The sequence below is a fragment of the Chaetodon auriga genome, chromosome 3 (genome assembly GCF_051107435.1).
Source record: "Chaetodon auriga isolate fChaAug3 chromosome 3, fChaAug3.hap1, whole genome shotgun sequence".
Taxonomy (NCBI): Eukaryota; Metazoa; Chordata; class Actinopteri; order Chaetodontiformes; family Chaetodontidae; genus Chaetodon; species Chaetodon auriga.
Window position 1 is genome coordinate 29,383,561 of NC_135076.1, and position 12,655 is coordinate 29,396,215.

The 12,655-nt window shown below is 43.0% G+C and overlaps 1 protein-coding gene across 1 annotated transcript; it reads right to left on the reverse strand.

Annotated features, from left to right (window-relative positions):
- Positions 1–537: 537 nt before the first annotated feature.
- LOC143318817 (uncharacterized) lies at positions 538–10,914 on the reverse strand. The gene is made up of 6 exons (XM_076727320.1): positions 10,633–10,914; positions 7,579–7,736; positions 6,775–6,900; positions 6,325–6,349; positions 5,792–5,836; positions 538–4,892 (listed from the first exon to the last, which is right to left on the reverse strand). Exons 1-6 carry the CDS (start codon positions 10,676–10,678, stop codon positions 4,663–4,665), a joined length of 630 nt encoding a protein of 209 aa, XP_076583435.1. The 5' UTR covers positions 10,679–10,914; the 3' UTR covers positions 538–4,662.
- Between the last annotated feature and the right edge of the window lie 1,741 nt (positions 10,915–12,655).

Here is a 12,655-nt window from a genome sequence, read left to right on the forward strand (position 1 = left end):
GCATTGTTCATTTAGCATGCTAGTTGGTTTAACATGTTGGCTGTTTGATGTATTTGGTGGCTCTGTCAGCATGCTAATTAGCTAAACATGCTAGCTGGCTTAACATATTTGTTTTTCTTTGACAGCTCAGACAGCGTGCTGGCTTCCTTAATGTGGTCTTAGCATGGTTACTTTAGCATGCTAGTTCGCTTAACATGTTGGCTGTTTGGTGTACATCATGGCTCAGGCTGCATGCTAGTTAGCTTAGCGTGTTGCCTGTTTTAGTGCTTGCTAAGGTAAGAGAGCTAAGGCTGACTGTTTGTGGCTTGGTGGGTGGCCCAGCCTGCTGCAGTGGCAGCGATATTTTTCATTATAAGTTAATCTATTATAATGCAGTACAATACTACTAAAGTACCCAGTAGTATCAGATATCTCAAATTCCACATGAATGAATGAAAACATTAAAATACTCTTACATGCATTTGTTAGCTATGAAACCAGAGCCATATATCAATCTATAAACATATAACCTTTAACAGAGCCGTTCTGCACGATAAGAATTTTTACATCAGTAAATCCTTCAACATCGATTTCTGAGACGCAATACATTTGATATTGAAAGACCAGTCAGACAGCTATTTGAAATCATTTTATTTAGCATAAAACTTTCCAGCACAATTAAGCCAAAAAAACCCACAAAATTTTATAGCATACCCCAAAAGCCATAGATTCAAAATTTATAATTAGGTCCAACATACATAACCCACAAGAAATCCATAATAGAATCAAGAATACAGACAGCAGATTTCCTAAAAACCTAACCAGTAGGTCACTGTCTTTAAGGTACGATAAAATAAAACTTTATTGATCCGACACCGGGGACGTTACGTTGTTACAGACAGCAACAATAGCAATTATAAAGAAGGAGACAGAAAAAAGAACATAGACAATAAAAGGAAAATGAAATAACATCAACTATGTGTTTATGTGCATTAGCTGCATTATCAATAATTTCATATTAAGAACAGATCAAAGGAGACTCTATATGAAAAGTTGTTGAGTACAACTCAACTTTTTAGCCTCTTTCAGGTCCCAGTTTGTTTTGGTCCATCTCAGTGTTTTGGCAACTATTTCGATAAAATTTCGACAAACTACTCGATTTATTTATTACAATTGATCAAGAAAACTATGCCAAACATTTGCTGGTTAAAGCTTCTCAGTTTCAAGATTTTGATGCTTTTCTTTATTACTTTCAGTACGATAGTAAACTGTCTATCTTTGTGTTTTGGATCACTGATGAACTAAAACAAGAAATATGAATTTCTTGGGCTCTGGGGAATTATGTCTACAACTTGTGGCCATTTTACAGACAAAATGACTAATCACTAATAATCGATAGTTATACCCTAATTTCAGTGTTGTGTCTTTGCCTCCAAGTGCCCGAAAATAAAACAAATAAAAATAATGAATGCAGCTTTAAGTGGCACAAACTCAGCAGTTGATTCCACATAATTCAAAACCTTTTTTTAACATGTTTGATGTCAAATATTTTGACTCTAACACCATTAAAAGTCAACAATACTCAATAAATCACCAGATATACAATGTCATTGAAGAAGAAACATTAAAATAAGGTGAAACAGCTTTGGACCTGACAGTAAGGCCACATAAAAGGTGATTACTGCTCAAACCAGAGTCCAGAAGCCCTGAAATCAAACATGTAACCTGACCTGTGCACAAGCTCCATGCCTGTACATTCATTCAAGTCTTAATGTCAGACATTAAACCCTCTGTACAATACTGAGACAACATGTCCATCAGGACATATATGACTGTTATTTCTAAGAGATTATGATAAATTAATCTCCCAGCTTCCACAGAGGAAGATCAATATCATTATCAGTGTGAGCTCTGACAATCCAAAGCCACATTATTGTGGTAAAGCAGTCACGTGCTGTGATACTCTTCCTTTGCTTACTTCCATTCCCTAACTATCAACCATAGATCATTATTTGGTGACTGGATTTTTGATCCAACCCTTTCTGTAGGTGCTGTGACCTACGACCTTTGACCTCCAGGGTAATTGGGAGGCTGGTGACATTTGCCGGAAGAGTCTTTCGGACAGCACACCAAGGAGCAGTTATTAAAAACAGGCGAACGTTTTGAAGTGCATGTTGGGAATAAACACCTAAAAGTCAGCATCAAGAACATCCAGACAATCTTAATCGCTATCTGTGCCTGATTCTCTCGTCTGTTTCCGATAACGATCCAGACACTGAGAGTTGACTCCTCTCTGGAAATGTTTGACTGTGTCCTCCCAGGAGAAGAGTGCTGTGTGGGGTATTGTCTACAAGGTGGGCTGCTGGTGAGGGAATGGGTGCCACGTAGTGAAAGCTTCTTGGGTAAACCTGTTTTTCAAATAGTTGTTCCAGCTAAATGTAGGAATCATGTCCTGCGGGCGTCGTCGTGAAATATTTCTGACGAAGGATGTGTCTAATAGCATGAAGACAGGCCGCACCTGTCAGCTAACAGGAAAACCTAACCAGAATGTCAAACCAGCACCACTGTTTCCTATTCCAGCTATTTCTCTGCCTTTTGGGTATGTGATTGTGGATTGTGTTGGCTCGCTGCCACGCTCTAAAGCTGACAGTAATTATTTGTTACGTGCCAAACAACAAGATGTCCTGCAGCATGTCCTGTGATCAGAGTTCAAACTTCTCCTCTCATCTGTTTCCTCAAGTCCTGAGGCAGTGTCATGTCGTGTCTACCAGTTACCACGCTCAGAGTCAGGGGACGCTAGAACACTTTCACCAGACCCTCCAGTCTGTTGTGGACAAACTGCATCGAGCTGAACCAGGACTGGGAGGAGGGTTTACCGTGGCTACTGCTAGCAGCACGAGAGGTAATACGCTGACTGGAGTACAGGTTTTAAGCTGAATGACCTGTGTTTGGACACACAGTCTGCGGTCCGGTGGTTTTGCTGCAGGATAATCTTTCTTGTTCAGAACCTGCTAAAACATATCTGAACATCTACACGGCTTCAGACATTGTTTGTATGCAGCAGGTGAAATGGGAAAGGCCTCCTATTCTGGTAACTCCACGGATGGATCGTCCATCTAAGTTGCAGGTGGATGCCGGTTTGCTGGGTGCTGTGCTGTTACAATCTGATGATGAGGGCAATGGTCATCATCTTAGTTTCTTTTCAGGCGAATTATTCTGCCATTGAAAAGGTTGCGCTGATTTCAGCCATACAGCATTTTGAAGTGTATGTGGGTTCGGTTGTTGTGCCATTGGTTATTCCTTGAACTCTTGACTGTCTCGCATCTTTGTTGCAATACTTGAGCCGTGGCTGTAACGCTACTCAGAAAAGTGTGACTTTCATTTCCAAGTTCTTAAACTGTTGACTCACATCATATCACATCTCTGTAAATATGGCTTACTGTTTTACTGAAGCTGGTGTTGAGGAGGCGAATACGTCAAGAGGAAGCACTGAGAGGAAGTCAGTGAGGGCTTGTTAACAACTAGTGTGTGGTTGAAGTGTTTCTCAATGAACTTCACCAATGATTTATGGCCACAAGCCAAACAGATGAAGATGAATCTGTGAGCAGACACTGCAAATTTGTTCTCGACAACGGAGAAGGTTGAGAAGGTGAACGTTACGACAGGAAAACGCTCTATGTTTCCAATGACACAAAAGACCCGGAACAAGTTCACGGACTCCACCTGAAACAAGTTAACCGACTCCCTGTTTTCAGGGTCACGTGGCTGCTTCGTGTCCAATCACAACATCATTTTCAGACCAAAATCGGTTGTTTCAGTGGAGCTGTCTACATCAGTGGAAGTAAACCAATGCAGAGCTTCAGTGAACTTCAACATGTAAATTCTCATGGTCGCTCAAACAGTCCTGATCTTTGAGGGAACGGATAGTTAAAACGGAGGAAGCTGTCGTTGTGATGTTAGCTAGTCATTCAATTTGACCGTACCCTGCTGTAACAGAGTGTGCTGCTCCACAAACGAGAGGCGACATGATTACTGATCAGTTTTGAGACGGAGGTCGATGGCAAATGACAAGAAACCTCTTAATAAACTGAACTGCAAGTTGGCTAACTGATAGTTAGCTGACAGTTAGCGAACTGTAGAGGGCGAGCTTACTTGGCAAGTTACTTTGGCTTGATACTTGCTAGATAGCAGCTATCTCGAAGCTGGCTAACTAGCCACACAAGTAGTGACTATGTCGAACAGCTGACAGCAAAATTCAGAGAGAAAATCTGTTTTCAGAAGCAACATTTTGAACGGAAAATTATTTTCTTTTTTAAAACTCTTTTTTCTATGAACATCGGGCTCCTGGACTTTGGAATAACCTCCATAAACAAAGTGAAAACCATCATTTTAGACTTCTCTTTCGTACGTACTGCTTATTTCACCATCCTCTCTCTATAGCTCTGTAACTTTTAAAATATAATAAGAATAATGTCACATATCCCATTATACATATTTATATGTAATAAATTTTGTATGTAGCATATTTTATTAATTTCTATTTAATTTCATTTTAATAGTAAGTAGTAGTAGTTTAAAAATTATATAAAATCTAAAATATTATCTGTCTTCTTATTATTATTGTTGTTCTTCTTCTTCTTCTCCTACAGCACTGATTGCATCGCTCGTTAGCGTTAGCGTTGTTCAGATGCCGTTGTGTTGTATCACATGACCTTGTTCGACGTCATCGTCTCTCTGTCCATTTGCAGGAGTGTATGAAATTATCTTGGCGGCAGATTCTCGTCTATTGCATCTGCCGGTTCTCCAGAGCCCCAGACACACAGCACCAGCAGCTATAAGGATGCTGCTGCTGATCCAAAATGTCAGCGGGTCCGGACACCAACTCCCGAAGAGGCAGGTCTGAGTGGAGTTCACTGCAAGGACACAAAGACGAGCAAAACAGGTCATTCCATGTTTCTATCTCAAAAACATCGTCTTGCTGCAAAATTCATGTTCCTCTCAGGATGAATTTTATGTCATTGGTTTATGACCAAAAACCTGCAAAAACTAATGACACCCAGTCAGCTTGAGCTCTATGCTGCTAATCAGTAAAAATCTTATATTATATTATAATCTTATAATAATCTTCTTTTATTATTCATTTAAACATATGTTTGTATGTCCGTCTGTCCACTACACGATACTATACAAAAAAACTTTATTCAAAGCTTTGTAAATCTCCACTGGTTGCTTCACCCGTCACCTCAGATATTTCACCTTCTTATCTATATCTTATCTTATCTTATCTTATCTTATCTTATCCTCCTCTGCTTCAGAAAGACACTCCTGGCAGAGATCTGCACTCTGCTTACTGAACTCTTGTAACAGAGCAAAAAAGGCCAAAACTCTGCAGGATTTGAAAATTCTTTTGTAATTTTTAATGAATTTGATTTATTAACACTTTGTTACTTTCATACTCAAACGTGTTCACAGAGGAACACTGAGGGCGGCGTGCTGCCAAAACCACATCTGCTGATTAACAGTGTTCAGAAAATCAAGAGGACGTTTCGTGACAGCGTTGGCAAAGACGAATGACAAAGAGGGGATTTCATCACATTAATCACAGTAATGATATTTCCACTTCCTATCTTACTTCAGAGCACTCGAGGTGAAAACCACAAGCTCAACAATACTGTAAACTCTTTCTCAGTTTTGGCTCTAACACCAATTAGAAAAAGTTCAGAGCTTTATTTTACTTTTCTCTGCTGGATTCTTTGAAAGTGTGGTGAGAAATGTTCAAATGTTCTGCATCGTTCTATCAAACCTGACTCACCGTTGGTGGGCTGATCAGTGCTGTTCATGAGAAGGCTGCAGTTAACTAGAAAACACAGAGAACGTGAACAAATCAGTCAGACGAGAAGATGGATATTCATGTTTCTATCATGTTGTAGCTTTAGTCTAATTGCAGTTTCCATCCAAATGTAAAGCAAAATTTAAGCTAATTTAAAAAAAAAAGAAAAGATGAATGAATGCTTGTTTCCATCCACCGCTGCTGTGAGTCATTGCTTGATGGAGATAAACAGCTGATTCTCCAGTCAATGTTATTAAATCAGTGCAGAAGAAGAGACACAACGAGACGTCATCAAAAGAGCTTCAGTCACCAGGAAACACACAATATTAATTATTACCTTTAAGTAAAATCTGCCCGACACCTTTCAGTGTACATGGAAACATTTAGCTCGAGCGACCGCTTTGTGACTTTAGTGTTTCCAGCTTTCTTTCAAACCGCCCACATCAGCTGCTCTGCAACAGCTCTGCGTGGGCAGATGACAGAGGCACAGCGACTCTTCTGCAGCTGGCACTCACCTCTGCAGTGGGCCTCTCGAACGTCCTGAAGAAAGGAGGAGACAGGAGACCAAGGACAGCTCAGTTAGATTCACTCGTCTTCAAACACTACACTTGTGCTACGACGACTGCGGCCGTTTGGTCGGGTCACACTTTAATCGTTAGATGGCAACTTTTTAGATCAAAATTAGCTTTGAAGCTATGCTTTTTAGCCATGCTGTTGCAAGGCTAAAGATGGGATATGGGTAATGTCCATCTGTCAGTCAGTCCATCTTTTAGTCTTTGGACATTCAGGGTTCCCTGAGGATGAATCCTACCAACTCTGGTGATCCCCTGACTTTTCCTCTAGCGCCACCACCAGGTCAACATTTCAAACCAGTTCTTTGCTTTATGCCTCATTGGCCTCAGCTGTACTTTGTGCTAGCTAGCAAATGTTAGCATGCTAACAGGCTAACGTAAGCAGTTGTTTACCTTCGGGATACAGTCCTCGATGTAGTCCAGGTGGTCCACGCAGCGTTTCAGGGTGATGCACTGGCTCGTCACATTCAGGACTGGGTCAGTCATTTTTTGGGGGGGGCTGCGGGCGATGACGTCTTTCTGGAAATAAACGGATCCATTAAGAAGTCAGATTTACTGCGACAGCATTCTGTGTCAACGTGAAGTGAACAGACTTGTTTTTCTCCCTGAGCGTCACTGCTCGGGCAGGGTTTTCCACAGATCGTCAGATTTCATCACACTGTTTAAAACAACGATGAGACGAAGAAAAGAAGTGGAGCTGCAGGGAGTTTCCAGAGGCATTCACGGGCCGAGAAGATGCCTCCAGCTGAACACTTGGCAAAGGGGAAAGTCACTGAATCATTGCTGGTATTACGTCACACCGTCAGACACTTTTTCCCGCCACTCAGCAACAACACATGACGGCCTTACAGCAACTTTCTAAAAGCCAAACAATCACTTAGCGACACCAGGGGCGCTCGGGAAGCGAGTCATTTCCTGTGTTTGTGTCACGCGAGGGAAGCCACTGACCCGGCAGGTCCTGAGCTGAGGTCCAGCGAACGTGAGCTCAGAGTACCGCCGATCTGCACGTCTTCGCTAAATATTTGGTTCTATTAACTCGGGGACAAAGTGGCTGCGAGCAGAGATTCTGACTCTCTGATCATCTAAACTATCAGTGACCGTCTCAAAGAGCAGAATCATCCTGTAGTCTGATCTCAGCATTAGAGCTTGTTAAAGAGCCTCACTAAGAAACCTGGTGCAGGAGTGTGTTGGACTTACCGTCTCAGTCTCCCAGCATGTTTCGCAGTTGGTTGATCTGAGCGGTTCGGATAGTTTGTACAGGAACGAACCATCAGATAGTCGTTTGACCTCGCAGGTTAGCTCTGACTGAGACTCTGCTGCAGCCGCAGCAAACATCAGACGAACTAAAAGAGAAACTGAAGCAAAAACACATCACAGGTCACTCAATGTGCAACTAAACTGTAAAGTCAGGTGTTAACGTGCTGCAGTGGGTTCACCGCGTGGAGGTCACTGGATGTACGCCATCGATGTCCGAAAGTCTGCAGTGCATTACTGTACCACACAACCAGTGGCAATAAAAACAAAAACAGGAGTTCTGACTGTGCCACCAGAGGAATTATGCATGTTTGCTTGTCAGTGAATTATCTCACCACTGATTGGATGGACTGCAATGAAAGGAGGTTCAGACATTCATGTTCCCCTCAGGATGAACTGTAACCACGCGCCACCATCAGGTCAACACTTTAATCTGACCAATACTTTGGTTTATGACAATACCTGTAAAACTGATGACATTATGGACAATGTCATAAAGATCTAACACAACCAGACAAGAAAAGCACATCCAAACATCTACAGACAACAAAGGACACAGAGAGACAGAACAGAGGACACACGACGCCACAGACATCATGGGACAGACACAGAAAAGTCCTCCTCAGCCTCAGCTGTGAACTGACACATCCATCGTCAGAGTCCACCTACAGCCAGCCTGCATTCAAACGCACAGCAGGGACGACGTGTGTGTCCTGTGGGTGCAGTGGAGCTACGTTTAACGTTTGAGCAGCGCACAACGAGGCCGTCCACACAGCTGCTGTGGTAGGTGGAGCGTGGTATGAACACCAGTGAAAGAATGACTCGTCTGTGGCGCCGAGGCTTTTTTCTCGCCGCCGTTCCAGAAGCTGCTGCTCGGTCAGATCACCTGTAGTTGGAAGCTGTAGTTTTTACTCTGTGCTGTTGTTTTTGTCCTGACCTGCTGATGAACTACAGATTTCTACAGCCTCTTTAAATAAATCAGACAAATAAATAATTGTATTTATTTAAATTTGATGTCGACCTCGATGTTTTCACCCTTTACGCCAACAGACAGCGTCCTCGGACTGAAGAGGCGGCGGATGTGTTGGACACACTGCAGTTTAACTAAACCCTCTGTGCTGCCTGGATGTGCTACACCTGCTACAGTGAACCAGTGAACGATGTCGGCCCGTCCTCCGGGAGCCGGCTATAACCTGGATGAGCTGCAGGTCTGTTTTCAGCCTCACCCTCATAATGTTCGTCTATCGTCAGATTTTTTATTACATCTTTTGTCTTTTGTCAGACATAAATTGATTTTCATTTTGCACCTTGTGTCTTTAGCCTACATTCAGTTGATTCACTGTCATTTAACAGCAAAGCAGACATAACGTTACTGACTGGTATTGTTGATAATTCAGGTTTCAGACCTACGCCTCCGTAGACTGCTCATATCTGTGATATCACCGTGTTAGAGTTTAAAAAGGGAAGGGAAAGAAAAATACCACATCAAATCAGATTCACATGTGAAACTGGATTTAAAACAAACTCTAACAGCGATCAGCTTTAAAGTGAGAGTTTTCACAGCCACATCAGGTCCAAAAGTGATGAAATGACCTGATATCAGCTGTCAGCATGACTGTGAACTCCTGGTGTCTGCTGTCAAACAGGATGTGAAACTTTGAGGGATTTTTTAATTTCAGCCTGGTCTTCATGTGAGCATGAACACATCATTCTGTCTTGAGGATTATTGTGCAGCTGCAGTGGACTGAATCAAACAGAGCCAACCTGTCAGCCTGCAGCCTGCGGCCTCCACGCTCTCGGCTGATGTCCTGTGCTGTCAGGTGGTGGACAGCCACGTGTCCTCGACTGAGAGCTGAGCGGGTCTTCAATGAACTCTGAAGATGTTTTCATGAACATCACATGATTAGCCAAAAGTCTTCTTAACTGCTTCACGTCACGAGCCACTTGAACACGAACTTGTATTTGATAAATTGTTCATTGCATCTTATTTCCACTCTAATATGACTGACTTCACACGGAGGCTGTGCAGTTTCCTGGCTGGACTCCACCGCAGGCTCAGAGACAAAGTGAAGGAGGCAAACTCCGGATTAAAAGCCGTTTTTGACTGTGAGAACGCGTTGTGACTCACTGAGGTTCATGTCATCTATGTTGTAGATGACAGAACCGATTTATTATTATTTTATTTTTTATTTTATTTTTAATCTACTGATCGATTCATCTTTTCTTCCTCGTTTGTTTAGCGCCACTTCCACACTTGTACGTTCTCTGTAGTCACGTGTTTTCAGACTTTGAGGAGCAGCTCCTCAGAGGTCTGACACCTCCTGGTTTGAGGTTTTCGGAAAACGCAGCTGAGATTGACTTTGAATGAGAATCATCTGTCCGGATGTTCAGACTGTGTTCAGATAAAGCCTCCGTGGGGGTTTTCTCTGCACGGCAGAGTCCAGACCAGGACACTGTGCCCCCTCCGTGTCTTCTCCTGGTGCTTCCCGGACTTTCCCTTGTGCCTCCTCTCTCAGGCTGCAGAGCTGACCCAACCCGGTGCAGCTCAGGTGGAAAGCCCCAAAACCAGCTGCCAAACCTCCGCCTCTTCGAGGAACATTCAGCGGAGCCCTTTCTGGAACTTTCTCATACGGTCTGACACTGTTTCATACGACGTTTTATTTAAACGTCACCTTTTTCAGCACAGGTTTGGCTGCTTGTTTAGGCTGAAAACGTGTCATAACGTCCAGATCTGTATCTCGTGCTGCTGAGCTGCGGCTCGTGCCGCAGAGGAAACACCGTGATCCAGCTCATTTTAAGGATTACGGTGTCACTCTCACTGTTGGCTGAACTGCTCTCTGCTCTCACGTTCACTTTCTCCGATAGTGAAGTTTTCGGAGTCGAGTCGGCGGAGACTTCACACCTGACCTGACTGACAGATTCACTTCAAACCACACAAAGTCACAGTCTGGTTTCACGTCTTTTGATCCTATAAACGCAGTTCGTGAATCAACTCACCGACTGTCAGTGTCCTAAAGGTTCTGTGTCTGTCCTTCGGCTCCATGCCCTCGAGCTCCGCTCCCGTCGCCCGTCATTCCAGTCAAACATCTGCAGATGTGCCGCTATATAAGCTGTTAATGACGTCACCTCACCGGTTCAAACCAGTGATGGGGGTTCGACCGATATTTCTGTTTTACAAATTCTGCACTTCTGCGGTCTCTGATATCATTGAAATGCTGCGGTGACTCATCCCTTCCCTTCGTGGCTCCCCCGTCTCTCCTGGCCTGTACCACCACACTCGCTGTCTTTGGAGAGTCTGCCCCCCTCCTCCTTTCACATAATGGTATGACCCTGCATGTGATTGCATGGTGGCCCATCAAAATATCTCAACCTCTCACGCTGAAGGCGGAAAGTCCCGACACGCCTCGAGCTTTAACGGAGAGTTCGGCTCTTCATGTTTCTTTGACCAGGTGTAGAGAAGACGGGGGGGGGTCGTTTACTATATGCACTATTTTTAAAGCCATTTGAGATAATACAACACTTCAGTATCTATCAGTATGATCAATATGTATATTTATCATGAAATCTAAATTTATATTCAGATTCTCGACATATATTCGTGTTTATATAACTTTACTTCGGGGCCATTTTGATGGACAATGTCTTTATGTCCATAACTGTAACCCTCATGACGGTGTTTGGACTATAGATGGCGCCATTTCCACAATAACAGAACTGTGCTGCAACATTCGCCTGTGCACTCAGAGAGGTTTGGGGCTTTTGAGAAAACACTCGGGGCTGGAACCCAAGACGCGTCGGGCCCCCCAAAGGGTCACCAGATAAATCTGAGGGGTCGTCACATGATTGATGGGAGAGGAAAGAAGAAAAGGTTGAATGATGAGTTCAGAGCAGAAATGTATCTTCGGTGGGACTGAGAACGACTCAGAGACTGAGACATGAGGCAGACCCCATCCAGACCCCAGGTCACATGTCAGAGGCTGACCTTTAACCTTGAACAGTTCGTATTTGAGACACTTGTTTTACCTTTGAATGTGTTTTCGGTTCAAACTTTAACCTTAAGGCTTCGACACTCGAGTATGTTAGCATGTGGACATTAGCATTTAGCTCACAGCACAGAGCCTCACAGAGCGTGCTTGATTGTCTCATAGCATGCTAACAACATGCTAACATTTGGCCCTACATTTGAATCATGAATGTTCTGGATCCGGAGCTCTCGGGGCCCCTGGAGGTCTGGGGTTGCAGCTACTTATTTGAATTCTTGAAGAATCTGCTTTTTATCTTATCTGTTAATCAATTCACTGAAAATGGTAAAAAATATCGATCAGAACTTCCAAATTACATCCAAAAAAATCCTCAAAATATTCAGTTTAAAGTCACACGAGACAAATAAAGAGAAGCTGGAACCAGAGAGCCATGTCCAACGCTTCAGTGTGAAAGACAGCTTCAGTGATTTATTGATGATCAATATCTACTGATTATTTGTCTGTCGATCGACTCGTCAGCTAATCAACACATTATTTCATCCTCCGTTACCAGTTTAGCCGTTAATGAAGCCTTGAGGCCATGAATTCAACACAGAAAACCAACCAGTCAACAGAAAATCAGATCAGATGCCTCCAGCTGACTGTTACTGTTCTTAAACCTGCTCACTGTGACCAGGCCAGTGCACAAGTGTGGAGTACCTAAGTACAGTTTTGTGGTATTTATCCTTGATCGTTTCCATTTTCTGCTTCTTTCTACGTCGGCTGTACATCTCAGAGGGAAACGTTCTGTTTTAAGGCAGCTTCAGTTACTGTTCAGGTTAAAATGTTTGGTGCCATCCTGCTGTTTGTTTGTACTTTTAACAGAGTATTTTTTGAGTGTGATTTTACTACTGTAACTGAAGTAAAACATCTAAATACTTCTTCCATTGAATGTGACAAATAAAACCAGTATCAGTAAATCCTCGTGTGTCAGAAGCAGAAAATCCACAGTTTTCTAATGAATAAACCAGGTTTTCAGCTCTGATCCCATCTGTGGT

Coding starts and splice junctions, on each gene's coding strand:
- LOC143318817 (XM_076727320.1), bottom strand. CDS start 10,678: ATGGAGCCGAAGGACAGACACAGAACCTTTAGGACACTGACAGTCG. Junction 5,837..6,324: donor TCGAGAGGCCCACTGCAGAG/GTGAGTGCCAGC, acceptor TGTGTTTTCTAG/TTAACTGCAGCCTTCTCATG. Junction 4,893..5,791: donor CACTGATCAGCCCACCAACG/GTGAGTCAGGTT, acceptor GTGTCCTTGCAG/TGAACTCCACTCAGACCTGC.